We start from the raw sequence: 25128 nt of genomic DNA, 5'->3' as shown, positions 1-25128 counted from the left end.
AATGACACTCAATGTTACCCCTTGACGTGCCAGTAATAACATCGACCTTCCTTAGAAAAATGACTTGTTCTTCTGCCGTTATGTATCCTCCTATGATTCCTTGTGCAGCTTTTTCATATGGGGTGAGCTTAGGTTTAGCAAGTGTGTTAGCTTTACCCTTAAATTCATTTTGAGAGTTCTTTTCTGAAGGATTAGTGGAAGATTGGCTAGAAGAGTTTCTTACCATTCTTACCGTTCTGAGGAGTCTGAGAGGTACTGTGAGAAGACTTGTTCTCCTTAGGCTTTCCTTTGTTGTGCTTCATCTCCTGTGCAAGAGCAATCGTACCGCCTTGTTGAGGTCTATTGGATCAAGTACTTCGACATCATACTTGATATACTCGTCCAATCCATAAAGAAATGCCTCTTTGCGCTCATCATCCGATTTGCGTAACTGGGTGCCGAGCTACAAAACACGATCAGAGAAAAACATAACTAACATACCATTTTGCTTGAGACCGCGCCAATCGTCTTTCAATCGTGCTAGGTACTGAGTTGGCATAAACCGTGCCTTGAGCTTGTCTTGGAAGTCGGCCCAATTGAAGGAAACGGGCACGCCTTCTTCGGCTTCCTCTAGGTACGCGGTCAACTATGCCTCTTGCCATGTGTGATACCAATTAATGGCATCACCGGCAAGGTACATGGCTGTCATCAAAACCTTGCTATTCCCTGTCTTCTTAGTTGTCGCAAAATAAGCATTAAATTGATGCAACCATTCTTACCGTCATACTTACTAAATGTCAATGTCACATGATACATCCAACCCTATGTGTCCGTGGACAAGCTACGGCATGATCAGGGTTCAGTCAGTCAAGTCAGTCTAGAATAGGAAGTAATCCGGCACTTTTGTGTGTCTGTTCGCAGACCGTGCATGACCAGTCACTTAGATTAGATGCATACCCTTCGGTTGCACACAACATGATCATTATTATTCCCATCAGAATCCATCAGGGGAATTTTCCAGTGTATTAAACCTATTTTCCCTATTTGTGACATTTTTCACTTATTATTTTTAAGTGACTTTTGTTGGAAAGTAGGTAGGGCAAATTTACTAAGTTTGTATAAATAGAAACCTAGCGCTAGCACTTTCTGGCAGAAGAGGCAGCAGGAGCACCTTGCTCAACAGGCAATGTCACAAACGAGAGCGCATAACAATATAAAATACATTCGGATAAATAGGATTTATCACTTATTACTGAAGCCAGAGGATATAGAGAGAAATAAATAGAGAGAGAGAGAGAGATAGAGAGTGAGAAGATCAACACAGTACTGGGGACCAGAAGATGGGCTGGTCCCCCCCCGTAATAGTATCTTTATTACTGAGGAGAAGTCTATACAAGCACTTGAACCGAACGTATTACCACGTTCGTTCTAGAATAAGACTTGATGGTTCCCGGAAGCCTCAGCTTCCGATTCCTAGGGCAAAACCCTATTCCAAGGAACTTCCGTTCCTTATTCCAATTCCTCGAGAATCAAGGTTCTCGCCTCTGGATCTCACCTTCCAGACTCAGGGCATGGCATCCCTGCAACTCTTTTCCAACTCTCTTTCCAGAGTCCTCTTCCCGCAGAACAACTCTGCTTTCCCGGACACGAAGTCCTTACTTGGGAATCCCAACTTCCGGATCACAACTTGAGAGACTACCTCTCTCCGATCCGTGGATCTACTTCCCAAACTCAGGTACGAAACCCTTGGGCTGATCTGGCTCTAGTTCCTCAGAGCGCTTTTCTCCTACAGAGGCTCATGCCTTCCTCTGCTCCTACTCCCTCACGAAGAGGAAGTACACCTGCAATCAAATACTCCAAGATCAGAACATGAAAATCGTTGCCTTCAAAGTCTCGATGCTCGAAACGCAACTCGATTCTCGAAAAGCAATTCCTCGGAAGAGATCTCTCCATAGAAAATCCTCTCTTCCAATCCTACACACAAAAGAGGGGTGTTCTCGGGTTCCTTCTCGTAAATCAGCCCCGTCTGCGACGTTTATGGGCTGAAAACAGAGAAAAACCGCAACTTGTCGCGATGGAAACACGCTTCGTAGGCACTTCTTCGCGAGGGAACTCGCGCACTGGGTCTTGGCGACATCTGGTACACTTGGGGCAGCCATGTGCATCACCTGCAACGTCTTCTTTACGGCTGAAATTTGCAGCAGCATCTCCTTCTTGCAAAGATTGGTCCTCCCCTCTGAGTGAGGGCATGTGATGCTTTTATAGTTCCTAGCCACGGGCACGAATAGCTGCTCACGTAGAGATCGCGGCCGGGTTTTTTTTTTTTTTCAAATTTTTTTTTTCATTTTTTTTTCTGTTCTGCAAGAAAAAGAGAGAGAGAAAACGCTGGCTGATCTATTGCCTTATTTATCAGATGGCTGCCCACTTATTAAGTGGGCGGCCGGCGTATTTTAAAAATAGTCTGAACCTGCCCAAAAACTCAATAAAACCTTATAACTTAAAAACAATGCTTTCACAGCACTTCCCAGGCGTCCCTGGATGCAATCACACGCACAATTGCAATGCAAACATAAACTTCCTCGCCGAAAAGCATCTGCTTTCCCGAAAAGCAATCCTGCTTTCTCAAAAAGCATCTGTTTTTCCTCAAAGTTTCCTCTGAACCCATCTTCATTCAAGTGCTTGCTTTTCCTTGTGCACAATTCTAACACAGTTCGGAATTTCCTCCCGACTATGGATATTCCCTTTCCGATGCACCCGTCACCCACCTTGTGACGCATCAGGAATACCCATCACCTATTCCTTTCCTACCGAACTTACGGTACAATCTCCTTCACGATGCTCTATGTCACCCATCCTATGACGCATCAAAGATGTCCGTTCCCGGATGGTCGGATACTTCTTTCCGATGCTCCCTGTCACCCATCCGATGTGACGCATCAGAAGTACCCGTTCCTGGTGGCCTTACAGATATTCCCGTTCTCAGTGCTCCCGTCATTACTTTGAATGACGCACTAGGAATACACTGTACTGGGATGTCCCCAGTGAGAAAAGCCCTCTCACTTAAAATTCCAATAATTCATTTAGAATTATTTTTCCTTGGTGTTCCAAACGAGAAAACCCTCTCACTTATAATTCCAATAATTCATCTAGAATTATTTTTCTGTAAGATAAAGCCAATTTAGCAACATCCCTCTCACTTATAAACAGTTGTCCTCAACTGTAGAGGTCCAACTTAACTGCCGGGGAGAAATCGGAAAGATTCCAAATCTTGCTCAATGGTGAGTTGAGCTAGCTCTCAAAAGAGAACTTTAAAATTAATTTAAACAGAAATTCAATAATTCAATACTTACCTTACCGGTTCATGTCCTTCCTCTAGTACCTCGAGGATATCCTTCACCAATTATCAAACTTACGAACCATGTAAGAACTCGTCATTCGCGTCTTTCCAACAGATAGGAAGTTTCCTCATCCGAGAATCTGTTAACTCAATTCCACCTTCTCAATCACGAGAAGAATAATCCTCCTAGAAATCAATCTAGGTATCTGTCCTTGCGCATAATCTTGCGCTGTTAGTCGAGAGGGTATTAAACCTCTTGTGTCCTCCCACATAGGGAATGCCCAAATCATGAGTATTAATCTCAATATCTTCCTTCACAAACAAAGTCTGCGATCACCTTAAAGAAGGTTCTTGATCCGGGCCGTCGCTCAACGTAGGCGGACGGTTCCAATCCGAAGATTCCTTGTGCACGGCGGCACTTCCTTCCAATCTTATTCTCCTGCGAGTTATTACCACTAGCAGTGTTTTCCCAACACCCACTAGCGTCTCTTTCTTGCAAAATCATAAAAAATGATTCACCTTGCAAGCAATGACAACTTGCAAAATCTCAGGCAGATAGGATTCTAGCCATAGCATTTTCTGAACGTACGTTCAAACCCGGTTCACAATAGAGCGAACCCTCTTTGAATCTCAGGGATGTTCTCCCATATGTAATTCTTACCATTTTGAAACGGTTGGCGAACTATATTCTTACGAACATAATAGTTCGAATTTATTCCAGCAGCGTGTAAATGCTACTTGACCTTCTCATGGAGAAACGTATACCCCAACCAAAAGTTGCTACTATAATGGTAAAAGCACTTCTCCGTAGAGAATCCTTCTACCGAACACATCTCAAATAGAGATTCTCGTGTCGGAATATCCTTGCGCATAAAAAGGCGCTCAAGAGAGTATACCAAACTCTCGTCGAGTTCCTGAAAAGGAAGTTGGTTCATCTCATTCCGTTTAGCAGAAAAAAAATTCAACTGATAGATGACCCACCTTGGCATAGGTCTGTATCTTTGTGTGTTATCCATGTACCCAAAGGTGTACATAATTCTTAAGCTGTGTTAGAGTTTTGGTGAACCTGGGAAATTACCTTCCCTTTGTAAGATCCTTAGAGCGAAGACGCTCAACTTGACGATCACTTTGCTCGATCTTAGAGCAAAACCCGCTCATCAAATAATCTAGGATTTTAATCCTTGGATTCCTCAAGCACAGGCCGTAGTCGTCGCTTGTTCCTTCCCTCTTAAAGAGAGTGTTCATTCACTTGTGCAAAAAGCACTACCATATCTTCCCTTACCGGGTAGGGGGTGAGGGCTTAAACAGTACTCAAGCTTCATGAAAGCTTTTCTTCGCTTGAAAACTCAGAATGGTTCCTTCATAATTTCCTACCCGCAATAGCAGGTAATTTGTTGGAGAACTACCGGATACCAGATCAATCATGGACCTTCCGAATGGTTAAGCAAAGCAATTCATCGTATAAACAATGTTCTGACTCAACCTTACTCTCATAAACACTCGAGAGTGATTGTCCTGGTTAGACACAACCATACCTCGTGCAAAAGAGCAAACAAGCATAATGCACTTTATGATTTCCTCAAAGATGTAACTTTGATTAAAAACCTGCCCTCTCACTTAAAATTCAAGGGTCTTCTATTCAAGAACTCTGGAGTTAGATTTAATTCCCTTACTCCAAACTTTCTCTGTTCAATGTTTCCCGTCCCCCCACGGGGATTGGATTCTTTGTACACTAAGGTGTACACTTTCAGCTTTGTATTGCTGACTCCACCATCTGCTGCAAAGTATCTTGCAGATGGGTTTACAAATTCGGGCAAAAGTCCTTCGTTAAATTTGTTCATCTTTCCTTCCTCAGAGAGGATCAAGAATGGAGCTACCTTGGCAAGAGTGAACCACTACTTTCTTTGACTCACTCGTGTTCCTATTGGGCAAACCGATCCCAATCTTCTTGGATGCCTTCTTCAAAGCATAGAGGAAAAAAATTTGTCAAAAAATTCAGCCTTGAATTGAATCCAAGTCTTGTTGTAAGTTCCTTGCAGAGCTTTGCTATACCACGAAGTACTTGCAATCCCCTTGAGGTGTTTAATCACATGCCTCATCTTCGACTTTTCAGAAATTGCCGTTTGCAAAGGCAACTTCAAACTTGTCGAATCAATGCGGTAGCTTTCGGGGCATCTTCTCTTCCGTCAAAAGTATCAAACTTGACTGGAAGTGTTCCTAGGTCTAGAGACCTTCTTCATATCCTTCCCGGAATGACGGATTTCATGGCTATAGTTCTGGATTGACATTCATGGATATTTTCTGGATTCTGAAGAATCTCGAGCATTCCGCTCCTTGGATTCTCTAGCTTCTTGAGCATCATGCTCTTGTCGCTTTCTCAGAGAATCCCAAGCCTTGTGTCGACTTCTTGCAGAGAGAAAAAAAAAAATCCAACTCTGCGAGCTTTTCCTTGCAGGACTTAGGGTTCCGCCTGCTTACTTCTCTCTTGGCTTGTCATGGCTTCTTCCCGTATCTTCCCAAAGTCGTCCTCCTTTACAGAGAAAGAGAGGAGACATGCTCTGATACCACTGTCACAAACGGGAGCACATAACAATATAAAATACATTCGGATAAATAGGATTTATCACTTATTGCTGAAGCCAGAGGATATAGAGAGAAATAAATAGAGAGAGAGATAGAGAGTGAGAACATCGACACAGTACTGGGGACCAGAAGATGGGTTAGTCCCCCCCGTAGTAGTATCTTTATTATTGAGGAGAAGTCTATACAAGCACTTGAACCGAACGTATTACCACGTGCGTTCTAGAATAAGACTTGATGGTTCCCGGAAGCCTCAGCTTCCAATTCCTAGGGCAAAACCCTATTCCAAGGAACTTCCGTTCCTTATTCCAATTCCTCGAGAATCAAGGTTCTCGCCTCTGGATCTCACCTTCCAGACTCAGGGCATGGCATCCCTGCAACTCTTTTCCAACTCTCTTTCCAGAGTCCTCTTCCCGCAGAACAACTCTGCTTTCCCGGACACGAAGTCCTTACTTGGGAATCCCAACTTCCGGATCACAACTTGAGAGACTACCTCTCTCCAATCCGTGGATCTACTTCCCAAACTCAGGTACGAAACCCTTGGGCTGATCTGGCTCTAGTTCCTCAGAGCGCTTTTCTCCTACAGAGGCTCATGCCTTCCTCTGCTCCTACTCCCTCACGAAGAGGAAGTACACCTGCAATCAAATACTCCAAGATCAGAACATGAAAATCGTTGCCTTCAAAGTCTCGATGCTCAAAACGCAACTCGATTCTCGAAAAGCAATTCCTCGGAAGAGATCTCTCCATAGAAAATCCTCTCTTCCAATCCTACACACAAAAGAGGGGTGTTCTCGGGTTCCTTCTCGTAAATCAGCCCCGTCTGCAACGTTTATGGGCTGAAAACAGAGAAAAACAGCAACTTGTCGTGATGGAAACACGCTTCGTAGGCACTTCTTCGCGAGGGAACTCGCGCACTGGGTCTTGGCGACATCTGGTACACTTGGGGCAGCCATGTGCATCACCTGCATCGTCTTCTTTACGGCTGAAATTTGCTGCAGCATCTCCTTCTTGCAAAGATTGGTCCTCCCCTCTGAGTGAGGGCATGTGATGCTTTTATAGTTCCTAGCCACGGGCACGAATAGCTGCTCACGTAGAGATCGCGGCCGGGTTTTTTTTTTCTTCAAATTTTTTTTTTCATTTTTTTTTCTGTTCTGCAAGAAAAAGAGAGAGAGAAAACGCTGGCTGATCTATTGCCTTATTTATCAGATGGCTGCCCACTTATTAAGTGGGCGGCCGGCGTATTTTAAAAATAGTCTGAACCTGCCCAAAAACTCAATAAAACCTTATAACTTAAAAACAATGCTTTCACAGCACTTCCCAGGCGTCCCTGGATGCAATCACACGCACAATTGCAATGCAAACATAAACTTCCTCGCCGGAAAGCATCTGCTTTCCCGAAAAGCAATCCCGCTTTCTCAAAAAGCATCTGTTTTTCCTCAAAGTTTCCTCTGAACCCATCTTCATTCAAGTGCTTGCTTTTCCTTGTGCACAATTCTAACACAGTTCGGAATTTCCTCCCGACTATGGATATTCCCTTTCCGATGCACCCGTCACCCACCTTGTGACGCATCAGGAATACCCATCACCTAGTCCTTTCCTACCGAACTTACGGTACAATCTCCTTCACGATGCTCTATGTCACCCATCCTATGACGCATCAGAGATGTCCGTTCCCGGATGGTCGGATACTTCTTTCCAATGCTCCCTGTCACCCATCCGATGTGACGCATCAGAAGTACCCGTTCCTGGTGGCCTTACAGATATTCCCGTTCTCAGTGCTCCCGTCATTACTTTGAATGACGCACTAGGAATACACTGTACTGGGATGTCTCCAGTGAGAAAAGCCCTCTCACTTAAAATTCCAATAATTCATTTAGAATTATTTTTCCTTGGTGTTTCAAACGAGAAAACCCTCACTTATAAATCCAATAATTCATTTAGAATTATTTTTCTCTAAGATAAAGCCAATTTAGCAACAGGCAACTTCTCAGTAGAACCCCAAGAGGTCTAGCATTTTTACTCCACAGTATAAACCTAGCGTTTTTGGACCAGATCAGCGTGCGTTTTTGGATCTTGCAAATTCTTGGCAATAACAAGAAGCAGAAGCCCCAGTGTTAGTAGATTCACCGTAGCAGGACCATTTTCAGCCTAGCGTTGTTGCCTCAACCTGAAGCCATCAACGTTTTTGCAAACCTTCACGACAGAACCTCCATTAGACTCGGCGTTTTCAGTTTCAGCAATCAGTACACGCAAAAGAACCCCTGGGCCTCGCAGATCTCACCTTCCCGCAGCAGCAGATCCTCGCTGCGCGGTCAAATTCCGCGAAGTTTGCAGTTTCAGCCCGGAAAACGCAGATTTCAGCATCTGCATTTTCAGCGCGTCGTCGTCACACCGTCGTCATCGACATAGAGTCAGAATTCAACAGATAGAAGATTTGCAGATTTCAGCCCTTAGCATTTTCAGATTTCAGCCCGTCTCGTCATCGTCGTCAACATTGTCGGCAATTCCAAAGCATTGTAGAGATTTGTGCAATCATAAGTAGACCGCTCTCGCCATAGAGAATGGGGCCTTCGGAGGAGGGTTTGACAACATTTCTGGTGCGTATTCTCTTCTCTCTCTATCTCTGTCTCATGCACCTTCACGCACAGTGTCCATTCACTTTGTTTGTGTCCATTGCACTCTCTCATTGAAGAACGGAAGGCTCTCCCTTCCGTACGTAAAAAGAACCCTTGAGCACAGTTCAGAGCACTCATCTTGAGCAAAGTTCAACATTCACTTCCACTGCACCTTACATTGGTATCAGAGCTTTGGCAGTGTTCTGTATCACTCAAGGAAAGAACCACAAGAATGTTTTTTGCTTGTTAAGGTCGCACGAACCCAAGTTCGCTTGAGCGTGTCGATTCCTAATCGTGTTTTTGAAGAGTGACAGGAAACCCAAAAAAAAAAGGCCTTGTCCAACCTCCCCTTGTGCCTCTTTTCACTCATTGAGAGCGGACCGTGCACTTAGCGGCCGGCCAATCGACGTGAGGTGGAAAAAAGCAGCCTTGGTGTGAGCACAAGGCCGCCAAGGGGTGCGCCCGCGGAAAAGAGCAGAACTTGGGTGAAGAGAAGATCCTTCTCTAACACAGTTTGCAAGCGAAAGAAGAACCTCAAGAATCTCAAGACCCCCAAGAACCCAAGACCCACAAGAACCCAAGTTCCTCGTGAGCTTAAGAACCCAAGACCACAAGAACCCAAGACTTCAATGGATGGTCATCACTCAAAGCAGAATGGATACTTCGCTTGGAAGTGATGAGCATGAGAGAGGCGAAGAAGAATTTTCCCCACCAGGAGGTTTTTCCGACCCTTCCCCTTCCCCATCTATGCCAAGGATTGCACTAACTCCTATGGAGGCTTTCGACAAGATGATGATGGATAGGAAGTTAGAACGCAAAGCACGAACCGCAGAAAGAAAAGCAAAAATGGATCGCTGACACGAAGAAAGAATGGCAGCCGTAGAGCATGAGCACAACGAAAGAATGGCATCATTGTTCCGACTCTTTTCTCAAGTGCAGGCACAAATGCAAGAGATTCGGGAAAAGGAGACTCTCTCAGTCTCTTCTTCTCCCAAGCATGACACACAAGTTGCATGATAAGCGTTTTTCAACATTGCAAATCAATCCCAGAGTTTTGCAGTTGCAGATCAACCTGGCGACAGCATACAACAGCAGATCGCTTAGCATTTTTGCAGCAGATCAAAATCAGCCCTAGCATTTTTGGACCAGAATTTCAGCCTAGCGTTTTTGCAAATTTCCAGCGTCATAACCTTCTCTGCATCAGCGTTTTCAGTTTTCAGCATCTAATCACCGCAAAATAGTCCCCCGAACCTCACAGATCTCACCTTCCCGCAGAGCAGATCCTCGCCGCACGGTTCAATCAGCCAAAGTTTGCAGATTCAGCCCGGAAAACGCAGATTTCAGCATCTGCATTTTCAGCACGTCGTCATCGACATCGTCATCGACATAGTCAAAATTCAGCAGATTAAAGATTTGCAGATTTCAGCCCTTAGCGTTTTCAGATTTCAGCCGTCTCGTCGTCGACATCATCGGCAAGACCATTGCATTCAGACCATTGTAGAGATTTGTGCAATCAATAGTAGACCGCTCTCGCCATAGAGAGTGGGGCCTTCAGAGGAGGGTTTGACAACATTCTGGTGTCGTATTCTTCTCTCTATCTCTCAGTCTTAGTACCTTCATTCACAGTGTTTACCACTTTGTTTGTGATCATTTGCACTCTCTCACTAAAGGAACGGAAGGAACGGAAGGCTCTCCCTTCCGTAAGTAAAAGCAACCCTTGAGTTCAGTTCGAAGCACTCATCTTGAGCAAAGTTCAACATTCACTTCCGCTGCACCTTACATTGGTATGAGAGCTTTGGCAGTGTTCTGTATCACTCAAGGAAAGAACCACATTTTCTTTTTTGCTTGTTGCGATCGCACGTAACCCAAGTCCTCTTGGGCGTGTCGATTCCTAATCGTGTTTTGAAGAGTGACAGGAAACCCAAGAAAGAAGGACTTGTCCAGCCTCCCCTTGTTTCTCTTTTCACTCATTGAGAGAGGACCGTGCACTTAGTGGCCAGCCAATCAACGTGAGGTGGGAAAAAGCAACCTTGGTGTGAGCGCAAGGCCGCCAAGGGGTGCGCCCGCAGAAAAGAGTAGAGCTCGGGTAAGAGAAGATCCTTCTCTAGCACAGATTGCAAGCTAAGGAAGAACCTCAAGAACTCAAGACCCTCAAGAACCCAAGAACCAGAAGAACCCAAGTTCCTCGTGAACTTAAGAACCCCAGACTTCAGTGTATGGTCATCACGCGAAGCGGAATGGATACTTCGCATGGAGGTGATGAGCATGGAAGTGGCGAAGAAGAATTTTTCCCACCAGGAGGTTTTTCCGACCCTCCCCCTTCCCCATCTATGCCACAATTTGCACCAAATCCCATGGAGGCTTTGGTCAAGACGATGATGGACATGATGAGACAACAAGAAGCGTGGCACGCAAAAAGAAATGCAGAATTGGATCGTGAACACGAAGAAAGAATGGCAGCCTTAGACCGTGAGCACGAGCAAGCGCGCTTGGAGGCCGAAGATAGACAAGCGCAAAGAGACCAACACATGCAAAAGTTGGTCCTACTATTTTCTAATGTGCATGCGCAGATTAAAAAGAATCAGGAGAAGGAGACTCTCTCAGTCTTTTCTTCTTCAAAGCACGACACACATGAATTGCATGATAATGATGTGATTATTCACAAGCATGATGATTTGCATGATAAAGATGTGATTGCTCACAAGGATGATGGTTTAGTTGATACTTCGTCTAATGAAGCTAACCTCATAGGCTCATTGCAGATTCGATCAATCCCGAAGAACCAATCTTGGCTCTCGAGTCGAGGTCCCAAGAACCCCCACAGGAAGTATTGTGTTGCGAATGATTAGTCAGCACGCATTGTTCGAGTGTTTCATTCGTGATGCTTTCCTATATTTTAGTCACCGTCCTTATGTGATCCCTTTTCATAGGCATGCCATATTGCACGATGAACACGATTCACTCATGAATGAGCACGGATGTATGCGGATTACTCATGAAAAGATGCAATGTTTGCATTCAAGGAATTCACATTCCATGTCTCTTCCTTGACATGACACGGTATCCGAAAGAGCACAAGAAGGATTGAGCATCAAGCATCGGCATTCCCATTGTGATTTGCCACAATTGATAAATTTAGATCAGAAAGACAAGTTTCGATTCCAATTTTTGTGTGTGTTTGATGAACGGTTTGGGACTCCGTCTCTTTGTTCATCTCCATTGCATGCACAATCATTTAGAAAGCATAGAATTTTTCCAGTCACTTTACATGGAATGGGTATGTTCATGTTTTTGTGTTGGAAGTGGTTTCAAGAATTTTCATGCTTGGAGATTCTTGCAGAAGGTAGACACATGACTATTAACGAAGTTAAAGCATTGAAGGAACTATAGATGACTTTGTGACGCTTTCGGCGCAGCCCAAAGAAGCAAGCGTTGCAGACCTTTATGAAGTTCATGTATCGCATGACCCACGCATCAGAGTGGGCCAGCGAAGAGTCCTTTCCAGGATTCCAAACGCTGTTGGCGATCCCCCTCGACGCCATACAATTCGGTACCAGTACCTCGCTTTGAAAAGGAGGGGATGTCACGTGCACATCGAACCCTATGTGTACGTGGACAAGCTACTTCATGACATGCTTCAGTTCAATTCAGTTAGCTTAGGAAGTGTTTAGCACTTTTGTGAGTGTTTGCAGACCGTGCATGTCCAAGCACTTAGAGTAGATGAATATCCTTTGATTGCACACAACATGATCATCAGATTACCATCCGAACCCATTAGGAGCATTTTTACAGTGCACAGACCTATTTTCCCTATTTTAGCCATTTTTCACTTATTATTAATAAGTGACTTTGTTGGGAAACCAGGTAGGGCAAATTGACTAAGGCAATATATAAGAAAAGCTAGCGCTAGCACTTTCTGGCAGAAGAGGCAGCAGACCACAACCTGAAGTGCACCTTCTTAGCAAGACGGCAAGAGGACCTAGCATTTTCAAGCCACCAAGAACCAGCATTTTTCAACATTGCAGATCAGCCCCGGCGTTTTGGGGTTGCAGATCAGCCTGGCGACAGCAGACCCCTGCAGATCCCTTAGCGTTTTTGCAACATATCAAAATTAGCCCTAGTGTTTTTGGACCAGAATTTCAGCCTAGCGTTTTTGCAGATTTCCGGCGTCGTTAACCTTCTCTGCATCAGCGTTTTCAGTTTTCAACATCTAGTCACCACAGAATAGCCCCGGAACCTCGCAGATCTCACCTTCCCGCAGTAGATCCTCGCCGCACAGGTAGATCAGCCAAAGTTTGCAGATTCAGCCCGGAAAACACAGATTTCAGCATCTGCGTTTTCAACGCATCGCCGTCGTCACCGACATAGAGTCAGAATTCAGCAGATACAAGATTTGTAGATTTCAGCCCTTAGCATTTTCAGATTTCAGCCGTCTCGTCGTCGACATCATCGGCAAGACCATTGCATTCAGACCATTGTAGAGATTTGTGCAATCAATAGTATACTACTCTCGCAATAGAGAGTGGAGCCTTCGGAGGAGGGTTTGACAACATTCTGGTGTCGTATTCTTCTCTCTCTATCTCTCAGTCTTAGTACCTTTACCTTCATTCACAATGTTTACCACTTTGTTTGTGATCATTTGCACTCTCTCACTAAAGGAACGGAAGGCTTTACCTTCCGTAAGTAAAAGGAACCCTTGAGCACAATTCGGAGCACTCATCTTGAGCAAAGTTCAACATTCACTTCCGCTGCACCTTACACATACTAATGATTATGTTGTGTGCAACCAGAGGATATGCAACTACTCTAAGTGCCTAGACATGCATGGCCTGCGAACAGACTCACAAAGGTGCCAGAACACTTCCTAAGCTGACCTGAACCCTAGACCTGAAGTCGTTTATCCACATGCACATAGGGTTAGATGTGCACATGACAAGAGCCCTGAAAAGCATCAGGTTTCAAAAGCTCTTATCCCAAAAGCATCTATCTTTAAAAGCTAACATCAAAAACTCTGACGCCCATGCGTAGCTGCCACATCAACAAATCCAGTGTTTTGCAGCCAACATGCCACGTAAGCAGGTTCTGCGTCTTTCGGGATTGTTTGTACAACCAACCACATCAGCATGTTGCGCCAAATTTTGAAGGTCTTCACCTTTTAGGCCCCTCGGCCATTCTACATAAGTTGGTTAGGGGTTAGGTTTTCAAAATCCCTAACGGTTTAACCCCCTAGGCCCCTCAACTTTAAAACGTGCCACGTCACAAACTTGTGACACTCATGCACTATCTGCATGAAAGAAAATGGCAAGCCACACTCTTGGCAGTTAACAGTGGCAACCAGAGGGAAGGGCCGTGTGACCCGCCACAATGCTCAATAGCTAATCGGCAAATCTGTCCACTGGCGCATCAAAAGAAGTGCACCATAGTCATCTAGTGATAGTTGATAGCTTTGCCTAGAGCCTCTAGTCGTGTCTGAAGCCGTCCCCTTGAGGTGAACACTATGACAGATCGGCTAGAGCTAAGACCTGTATAAACTAATACCTACCAGCTAAAGGGGAGACACGCTACAGTCAGGGGAGGCGTGGGATGCAAAGCAAGGGCTCTCTAAATTAACAGCTCTCTAAATTCACAGCTACAACTAAGCTCTCCCTTCACTTCCTACATGGTGACCTGTCAAGCAAGTTACTCTCCTCCTGCCATACATCCCACTTTCCACTTAATGAAGCCTCTAACTCTTGAGCATGTGAATCCTTGCTTGATTTTCTTATCCAGACAAATATCAAGAGATATTTGTCGAAATATTTGTCCTCTCACAAATTCATTTCAACCAGAACTGACTTTGTCCACATTTTAAAGTTCGTCGAGACCGCTACGCTGGTGTGCACACCTCAGATCTCAATGCCAATTGGCTCAAACACAAGCCATGCCCGTGGCTAATTCGCATTGACCCATTTCACATTGGCCATGCATTGTCATGGGACCTCTAGGCCTTGTCCACTTGTTCATAACAAGAGCTTCACAAGAAAGAAAAGAAAACTAAATAAAGTAAAATAAACACACCAAGATACACCTCCTTGCGACACAAGCATGGGTGAGTTCAAGAGGGCAACCAATTCAAGCTATGGCTAAGGGTAACGAGAGGGCAACAATCGTGCAAGCTAATGAAAACGAGTGGCTAAACATGCAAGAAGCGAGCGTCATGAGTGCAGCTATAGAGCTGGAGGCTACCGCAAATCAGCTAATGTATAAGGCAGCGGCATGGAATTGCAACCCGACAAGTATATTGTATACAAGCAACGGTAGAGGGCTTCAACAAAACAAAGGGACAGTGTTTGCTTTCTCCTACACTCAAGGGACACACGTAAGCTAAAAGAGCAAAATTTCCTCTAAGGCTCTAATACCAATGTCTTACGCAAGAGATTTGTAACAAGATGGAGTATCACACAAATCACACTCCTTTACACGGTGCCCTTACTGAGCAGGGAGAGATACAAAAGGTGGTGTATTAGAGGCTGAGTTCCGTGATTTTTACCTCACCTCAATTTGATGTCCAAAAACCACATGGTCACCATCATCGATACTCAAGATACTGTGTCCAAAGAGGCAAACAAAAAAAGAGAGGTAGCGCAAGATGGTACATGTTGCACATCCAGTGATTGTATTTCCTTTGAACTAGTTAGTCATCAAATATCAAGTCTCTACTAACTACAACCTCCCATCTACTCATTCAAACAACCAATATTCTATCCATTTTAAGTTGTATGACAAAGATACGTTTTTGGGCTTGAAGCTAATCTTTCATGTCTTGCTTTGATGTGCTAGGAATAGGCATAACACCCAAAGAGGCAAAAAAATTTACGGACAATCTTACAAGGTACTAAGGGAACAGTTAAGGATGAGAACCGCAGAAGGCACCCGAAGCATCTAAGGTAGATTCTTGTGCTCCATCTCCTCTCCACTACTCCATTCTCCAATGCTCACTACACCACTATCCACTATCTTGTGTAAGCAAAGTCTTTCATGATGCCTTGTGTAGCACGAAACTAAACTTGTTGCCTTTTGTCAAGTTCAATTGTCTTCATTACACATCCACATTTGCTCACACACAACGTGAAAGCCCACTCTATCAGTCCAAACACGAACGTGGGAGAGACTTAGATCCAACGAATCCCTGCAAATCATAACTTGAAGACCAAAGTTGCACATTCAATCAAAAGACAAGTTAATACTTGCTCAATCCAAGTAATCAAACCACGGTGGAGAAAAGTGCCCTAAACTCTGTACCCTTTGTGTTATTTCTTTATTTCGTCACTTAAGCACATAATGCTAGTAAAACTCTCACCCTCTCCTATGTGGAAGCTTGTGTATACTACACAAGGCTTGGTAGGAATGTCAAAGAAGAATCAATTATCTACGTGTGCTATAACTCCAAATAGCAGCTCATGTATCCATTGCAAACACCAAGTGAGTTCATTGTACAACTGGACAAGACTTCCTGCCTGAACACCATATGGGCCCCATGATTGTAGTGATAGTATTTCTACAAGTCGAGCAGGAGATCAGAACAAACCCGCCCTGCTTAAAAGTAAGTCCGACCTCAGATACCAAATGCCATGGCAATAGAGAGAAGTATCAAGTTTCCTTGAGCTGAGAGAATTCCCAAAATGCTTTTTTTTTTCAGAAGTTCCACCATCAGCCAGCCTTGCACCAAAGACTCTCACGTCAAGTTGAAAACATATCCAGCACAGCAATGATAAATGAGCACGTCTTGAACCTTCCAATACGTTATCATTCATAAGGGTAACAACTATTTTGTCTTTATGAATGAGTGTAGAAAGAAACAAACCACATATTAATTTGAAGGAGCCAAGAAGAAAAAACAATTTTTCTTGCTAGAGAAAGAAAGAAAACGTGTTTTATTGGCTTTCCTAAAACCGAAAACTTGAAAGACTTGCCTTCCCAGGGAGTGTCTTCCGGACCAAAAACGGTCGCACTCCAAACGAATAAATTCTCATCACCATAAGGACTTGCACTGCATCCCTGAACAAAGGTGAGTAGTAAATACGTCTGACGAAAAGCTGAACATTACCATTGTAAAACAAGGAAACACGGAATCAAGATGGAAAAACCTTGAGAGCACAACAGAAGAGCTGCGAGAGTAAGAAGTAGGAACACAGAAAAGATCTTCGTCGAAGCAGATGATGAATACAGCGAGACATGGCAGCTTACGAGAAAAAAGGCATACCTCAGGAGGCTCGTTGCGGATTGCCTTTAAATCGGACATGAGGCGCAGCTGTGCAGAGGATGCCATCGCCGCGTATCAACCAAGCTCTCCGCGCCTGCGGAGAACCCTTTCGACTCCAAACAACACACAAAATAGCACGATAGGAGAAGACGATGACGCCGTCCTGCCAAACAATCAGCACGTCCCGTTTACTTTTGAATACTTTTACCTTTTCATGCCTCCTTTGGAATCTCACCATACAAGTTGGTACCTTAGCGAGCCTTTTCTCTTTCAGGGAAAACTTGAAAATGATTTTGGCCACTAGTTGGACCTCATGCGAGATACTTTTGCTCTGCTGACAGTTGACCTAACTCTTATGGGGTAGGGAATGGTCATTTAAAGTGAAATGGTCATTAAATGACCTCATAATATTGACGATCACATGGCGATCGATGGGAGCTAGGGAGCCATGGTGGGAGTCGATATTATGGTACATCGCAATAGCACTGCGGCACAACGGATCAGCACTGCAGAACAATGGCAGAGAAGCGAAACACACACAGAGCTATGCAGTTGCAGCGAAAATTTCAATGGCTGGCGTGTCAGTAGCTCAATGCATTCCCAAGGCTGATTTGGAAGCATATCAATGGTGGTTGACAGAGCAGATTATGCAAGCTAACGTGTCGATCATCGAACGATTGTGGCATTGGATTACTATCCAAAACGTAAGGAGATTCGACAGTGGAGATCTCCTGCCCCCTGACGTCCGACCTTGACAGTTCCTTAAATGCCCACTTTTCTCTTATATATAGATCAAAAGGTCGATTTGTTGTTTGTTAATGGACAAAGGCAAAAAAGGATGGATAAGCACACTAACACACATCCCAAAACATCCACACTTGTAGAGACACCTAAACAATTACTAGCTACCCCCCCCCCCCCCCCCCCCCTCTCTCTCTCTCTCCCCCCTTGCATGCTCCTTCTACTTGAGTTGGGATCACGTCCCATTGAGGTAATGGGAATGGAAATAGTTGTGGAGTACATGTCCAAGCTCGCCACATTGGCTTCCCAGAATTGCAAGAGAGACAAGTAACAAAGTTCAAACGACTCATACAAGTGAAATATTAAGCAAAGTTCATGAGGGAATCGGAATGGAGAGAGTTGTGGGGAGACAAGTAACAAAGTTCGAATTACTCATACAAACAAAATATTAAGCTTTGCATGACATTAAGAAGTGGTTTGGAGCAATTATACAAGCATGTTCTTCTAGAAGAATTACGCATGCAAATATGCCCTTATTTGCAATCCGCACAGCAACAACAATCAGGCTTAACTCCCACTCCCAATTGGGCCATTAGCTAAAAGTCACTTCATGTATGCAAGCTATGTCAAAGTTGACGATGTGAAGCGTAAAGCAATGGGGAGAATACATGAGAGAGAGAGAGAGAGAGAGTCATAAAAACTAATATTTAATTCTTCCAAATGATTTTCTCATGTTAAACTGATCATTTAATATGGGGAGGTACCAAGGGAGTAAAAGCTAGAATTTGGTAAGGCTGCCAGACACCGCGGTCTGAGCAGGGATCTAAAGGAGGGAAAATAGGGATCCAAAGGGGCACAGTATGCAAAAGAGCAATGTGCATCTATGGAGCTTAAAAGACCTAAGGTTCATCTCCATTAAGACTTCCATAGGCTAAGGTTCCAAAATATAATTGAAAAGTCCAATGGCCAAAAGTGGGGAAAATTGGATGGTTATGGGAAGACTAAAAAGTCTTCCCACATCCCTGGGAAGGAGGGGGCAAGCCCTAAAGGTAGGGGAAGAGAGAGAAACACACACACACACACACACTCCCAAGCTCTCCCTTTACACAAAGGAATAATGGACACATGGCAGGCTCCTAGCCCAGATGCCCCCAATCTCCCCTCAAATCCTATTGGATGGCCATAGAGGTGGACCAATAAGAATTAGGCTAGAGTAAAATTAGTCTAATCAATTAAAAAATGCTTGATAAAAGAACCAATAGAAATTAAGCTCTCTAGAAGACTATTGGACAGTCTACCAAGGGGTCCAATGAGCATCCACCAGCCCAATGGCTTGCTTGATTCCTATTGGCCAGAAGACTAAAAGGTCCAATGAGAGTTTAACTAAATTATTTTAATTACCCAAAGCTCTCACAAAGGGGAAAGGGGGACACTTGTCACAAGACTATCAACTATGCTTCTTAATTGCTATTGGTTGGGCTCTACAAGAGCCAATGGGAAGCCAGCAAGAGAAAATGGGAAGAGGGGTTGACCAAGAAGAGAGAGAGCTGACATTTTTAGGCTAACTAATTTTGTTGCACACACACACACACACACACACACACACAACTCATGTGTTAGCAAGAACTCCATCTCCTTCTCCAAGCATTGAGAAGTAGAGGCCTACACCAACAACTCTTGGCTATGGAATGCAAATCCAACCAAGAGCCAAGATTCAATGGCATGCTCATCTCCTCTACCATTCTAATTACTAAGCTAAGCTATGCTAGAAGAGCGATTATGTGAGGAGAATACTTCTTTCTCGTAAGATACATTTTCTTCCTCTTCATCTTTCCTCATTCCCTGCTAGCTCTCACCATCTTTGAAGGTGTGTGAGGTCTTGGGACTGAGGCTAGTCCCACTAGGTGTGTTTTTCAAGCATAATTTGTTGCTTGAAGCTTCCATCTTCATTGCACCAATGAGTTTTGTCAAGGAACACAAACATTGTATTGTACAAAAGTCTCCCTTGATGGGAAAAGCTATAATACAAAGCCTTTTTGGAGGGGGGATCAGCTCCATGTAAATCTGGTCCTCAACTGTTGTCAATTGTTCTATTTCTCTCTCTTTTCAAATATTGTCTATGCCAAACTAGCTAGGTGTAGTTTTTGCGTTTCTTTCTCCAACCAAGTACTCTCTCTATGCTCATTAGGAACTTGTCCTTAATGAAATGCTCACTATGTTATCATTTTTCGCTACACACAAGCTACTAGTGCATTAAATGTTACATTGGTATCAGAGCTATTGGTTTCTCTTTTATTGCTCAAGAAGAGAGGTCCTCAAGCTTGCTACAAATGGTTGGTGTTATTAATTGCAAAAGAGTAAGTAGAATAGGGATTTTTCATCATTGAAGCACGCCTGCTTTATGCAGTTAACGGGGATACCGTCTAGAGCTATGGTCTTAATAATGGAGTCCTATGGGGCTTTCCTACGACTTAACCATTATTGAGCTATTAATAGCTTGATAAGAACCGGTGTTGTCTCGGTCTGTGAAACCCTCTCTTCTATTCCTCGCAATTAATAATAATCGAGCCATGGGTATAGATGCTTGAGTGCTTATCTTTGAAGGTAAAGAGGAGTAGTAACTAGGGCTTGAAGTGTCAAAGTACAAGTAAAAATTTACATCTAAAATTTGTTAGTATGGCTGACAAGGGTAAAGAGATTGAAATGAATGTTGATAGCTTTGATTTTTCTAATGATAGAGCAACTAATGATGCCCCTATGCTTGTAAATTATCTTGTTTCTAGGCTTCAACAAGCCCTGGGCAATCCATCCCTCCAAGGTGAAGTGCTACAACAATTGCGCACCCATGGTATTCTCCAAACTCCCCACCAAGAAGAGAGAGTACCTGGGAAAACTCCTGGTGAGACTTCCAAAAGAGGACTCTCTCCGATAAGGGAAGAAGAGGAGGATCCGTACGAAGGGCTCAAAAACTTACTACTCGATGAGGCATCTCCCTCTCAAAGGAGAGCCCAAGTTTCAACGGTAGAGCCCCCACCAAAAGAACAAGAAAGAAGCGAGTCTCCTGCCACCTTGGCAGAGATGGCTCCACGAAGACGGCGAGCAAAACACTCTCCAACACCCCCTAAAGGGAGAAGACCATCGCATACTCCTCCTCACCATAATTCAAAGAGGGAAGAGAGGAAACAAGAGAAGAAAAAGACGAGAAAGAGGTCACCCTCTTCTCCATCTTCCTTGTCCTCTTCCTCTTTTGAAGAAAGTAATGGTGCAGAAGAGGAGAAACAAAGGAAGAAAAATGCAAGAAAGAGGTCACCCTCTTCTCCATCCTCCTTATCCTCTTCCTCTTTTGAAGAAAGTGATGGTGCAACTCTCGAACCGCCCAAGAGAAGAGGCCATAGGAAATCCTATGCCGCCTGAAAAAGGTCATCCAAGCTCAAAAAGTTCAAAGAGGGAGTAAAGAACATCTCTTTCCTTACCTACGATGGCACCTTTGGTGCTATGGACAAAGTCTTGGCATTTATCCAACAATTCGATGAGGCGTTTAGTGATGAGGGCTTCACAGAGTCCTCTAAGCTATGCCATGTAGCTATGCATTTTCAAAAGTCCACCAGGCAATGGTGGTTTAGCTTACGAGCAAATGGTGAAACTCCACAAACATGGAAAGCTTTAAGAGCTTCCATCATGAAGCAGTTTTTGGCTAGCGATGCCAAAGACAAAGTACTCACCGAATGGCGAAGATTGAAGCTCTCTCCCTACGAATCTATTCACATATATGTAGACAATTTTTGGGATTTACATCTCAAAGCCACTGTCTACAAAAAGATGGATTTTGGAGAGCAAAAACAACAATTTTTGTGCGGGTTTATATGAGGATGTGGCGGAGTATGTTAACTCCCAAAGGCCTCGCACCATATCTGCGGTCATGCACCATACCATGGTGGTTTCAAGAATCAGCTTCCAACAAGTTACAAGGGGCTAAGAGAAATCTTAAGCCCATGGAAAGCAAGGACCCTAGTGAGCCTAGGGGGAAGGACAACGTCCAAAAGTCTCCCAGAGGCAACTCCAGCAACAACAAAGCCAAGGAGAAGGGAGTTTATGAAGGCAAAAATGAACTCTCTCCTGAAGAGCTAGAGCGTTATCGAAAAGATAAACGTTGTTACAAGTACGGGGAGCAAGGGCATGCCTATCATGCTTGCCCCCACAAGAATACACGTAATGAGCCTCCTAGAGCTTCCCTAGTCAAAGTTCAAGGATAGGATGCTCATCACAAAGGATCTCCTCTATGTCATGCTTGGGGAAAGGTAAGAGAACATGATGCTTTCATTCTCTTAGACCCTGGTTCTACTCACAATTTCATATCCATGGAATTGGCCACCAAGCTAGGCATCCAAGCCTATGAGATGAGAGATGTACTACCTGCCGATGGTGCTTTCAAGGGACAAGAAGTTTCAGTCACCCCCTTAATTGAGGCTCCATGTCCAAATCTATGTGGACAAGGAGGATTTCTTCATCTCTCCTCTCAAGCATGAGGATGTAATCCTAGGGGCACCATGGTTTGATTGCACGGCTACCAATGTTAAATTCCCTGAAAGACAAATCTATTTGAGGTTCAGGGAAGAAGATATGTACATAGATGCTAAGGAGTCGGGTAGCACCATACCCATTGTACATAAGCAAGCTTTCATTAAGTCAATAAAGAGCTCTATTTTCGTGTACATGATTTTTGTTAAAGACTCTCAAAATGAACCTAATGTTTTAGCAAAAGAAGATATAGGGAATCAAAAGGAATTAGAGTTATTCAATTTCCTAAATGGATTCCAAGATGTTTTTGTTGACAACGTCCCTTGTGAGCTACCTCCCAAACGAGGGGATGACGACCATGCAATTGAGCTTCTTCCAGGAAGCTCACTGCATAATAAACCTCCTTATTGAGTTTCTCAAGCTCAACAAGATGAGATTATGTGGCAAGTGCATGAGTTGATTGAGAAAGGCATGGTTAGGCCTAGCTCATCTCCATTTTGTTCGCCAGTTTTATTAGTGCAAAAGAAAGATGTCACATATCGTATGTGTGTCGACTAGAGCACTAAATAGGATCACTATCAAGAATAGATTTCCCGTTCCACACCAAATGGATCCATCAAAGTCAAAGGTAATAAAAGAATGGCCTAATCCAAGGAATCTACATAAACTAAGAAGCTTTATAGGTATGTGTGCATACTATAAACGCTTCATAGAAAAATTCTCACAAATCGCGGGACCATTACACGACCTAACAAAGAAAAACATAAGGTATATATGGTCCACCAAGGAGAACAATGCTTTCGAAAATCTTTAAGAGAAGCTTATCTCTCAACATGTGCTTACACTGTTGGATCTCTCAAAGCCATTTGAGGTCCAATGTGACGCCTGTGGTGATTGCATTGGAGCTGTTTTGCTCCAAGAAGGGCACACCATAGCCTATGAAAGTCGAAGGCTCGACCCTGTTGAGCAAACTCTAGGTATATATGAGAAGGAACTCTTAGCAGCTCTACATGCTCTAGACTTGTGGAAGCACTATTTATCGAGGACTCCTTTCATTCTGTGAACGGATCACCAAAGCCTTAAGTACTTCATGATGCAGACCAAGCTCTCTGACAAACAAATGAGGTAGGCAAATTTCCTTTTTCAATTCCATTTTCATATTGGCAAGCATAATCAAGTAGCCGATGCACTCTCAAGACGATCAAGAGTGAATGCGGTATCATAGCACTCACAATGATCTATCTTCTATGATAGATGAGTATGCTATCTATTCTGATTTTAAAGATGTGATTTCAGCCCTTGCACTAGGGAAGAAGGAAGAACCATTTACCTTGATTTCAACCTTGATCTATCTTCTATGATAGATGAGTATGCTATCGGTCCCGATTTTAAAGATGTGATTTCAGCCCTTGCACTAGGGAAGAAGAAAGAACCATTTACCTTACAAGATGGTTATCTTCTCTATGGCAACAAGCTATGTGTTACTAACTCACTACGTGAGAAAGTAATGTATGAATCTCATGCTCCACCTTATGCGGGGCATAGAGGGATTCAATCTACCCTAAAAGGGATAGAAACATACTTCTATTGGCCTGCCATGAAAGCAAACATATAAAAGTATGTTTCAAAATGTGTGGTATGCCAAAAGACGAAGTTTGATAGAGGGAAGCAACCTGGATTGCTTCAACCTTTGCCAATCCCTAATTCACCGTGGGAGAGCATATCCATGGATTTTATCTTTGGATTTCCCAAGTCTATCCATGGGAATACACAAATATGGATGATAGTGGATAGGTTTAGCAAACAAGTGCATTTCATACCTGTCAAAAAGGCTATCAAGGCCCATCAAATGGCAACCCTCTTTATATCACAAATCTTCAGGTACCGCAGCTTGCCAATGTCCATAGTGTCGGATAGAGATCCTAGAATGACCAATAATTTTTGGAAGGGTCTCTTTGAGAATTTAGGTACAAGGCTAAACTTCTCTTCGGCCTATCACCCGCAAACGGATGGCCAAAATGAAGTAGCTAACCTAACAATTCTTGATCTACTAAACGCTTATGTCACAGAAGTAGATCAAAATTCCCAATGGGAGAAGTACTTGCCTTTAGTGGAGCATGCTTACAATAACACTATGATTTCAAGAGAGAGGTAATGTAATAAAAACTAATATCTAATTCTCCCAAATGATTTTCTCATGTTAAACTAATCATTTAATATGGGGAGGTACCAGGGGTGTAAAAGCTAGAATATTGGTAAGGTTGCCAGACCGGTCTCAGCAGGGATCCAAAGGAGGGAAAATAGGGATCCAAAGGGGGATAGCCTGCAAAAGAGTAATGTGCATTAATGGAGCTTAAAAGACTTAAGGTTCAGCTCCATTAAGACTTCCATAGGCTAAGGTTCCAAAATTTAATTAAAAAGTCCAATGGCCCAAAGTGGGGAAAGTTGGATGGTTATGGGAAGACTAAAAAGTCTTCCTGCATGCCTAGGAAGGAGGGGGCGAGCCCTAAAGGTAGGGGAAGAGAGAGAGAGAGAGAGAGAGAGAGAGAGAGAGAGAGAGAGAGAGAGAGAGAGAGAGAGAGAGAGAGAGAGAGAGACACACACACACACACGCACGCACGCACACACACTCTCTCTCTCTCTCTCTCTCTCTCTCCCAAGCTCTCCCTTTACACAAAGGGAATAATGGACACATGGCAGGCTCCTAGCCCAGATGCCCCCAATCTCCCCTCAAATCCTATTGGATGGGCATAGAGGCGGACTAATAAGAATTAAGCTAGAGTAAAATTATTCTAATCAAATTAAAAAGGCTTGATAAGAGAACCATATAAATTAAGCTCTCTAGAAGACTATTGAACATTGTACCAACCTCAGGACTATATGACACGGGAATGGGGGCATGGGATCTATGGTGAGAGCATTGAGCACCGTAGATCTTGTCGGCACCGCAAAAAGTAATCTCGGGTATAAAAAGTAATCTCGCGTACCCGAGATTAATTTTGGTCACATTTGGTATAAGAGTAATCTGGGGCCCATACCATCACAATAAACATGCGGGTGCTCGTGGATAGGACATGGGAGTCGCAAAGGTGAGGTCAAGGGTTCGAGGGTCGGCT

The 25128-nt window shown here is 43.8% G+C and overlaps 1 protein-coding gene across 1 annotated transcript in view; it reads right to left on the bottom strand.

Annotated features, from left to right (window-relative positions):
• Positions 1-16928, bottom strand: part of LOC147437246 (ubiquitin-conjugating enzyme E2 2-like) — a 41816-nt gene extending 24888 nt beyond the window's left edge. Inside the window, exons 1-2 of the mRNA XM_086486831.1 lie at positions 16754-16928; positions 16464-16548 (exon numbers count right to left, since the gene is read on the bottom strand). Coding sequence (XP_086342957.1) covers positions 16464-16548; positions 16754-16819 — 151 coding nt within the window. The 5' untranslated portion in view covers positions 16820-16928. The remainder of the gene's footprint in view (positions 1-16463; positions 16549-16753) is intronic.
• Between the last annotated feature and the right edge of the window lie 8200 nt (positions 16929-25128).

This window comes from Adiantum capillus-veneris, chromosome 17 (assembly GCF_014529385.1).
Source record: "Adiantum capillus-veneris isolate H3 chromosome 17, ASM1452938v2, whole genome shotgun sequence".
In the NCBI taxonomy this organism is placed as follows: domain Eukaryota; kingdom Viridiplantae; phylum Streptophyta; class Polypodiopsida; order Polypodiales; family Pteridaceae; genus Adiantum; species Adiantum capillus-veneris.
This window is presented reverse-complemented; position numbering and strand designations above follow the sequence as displayed.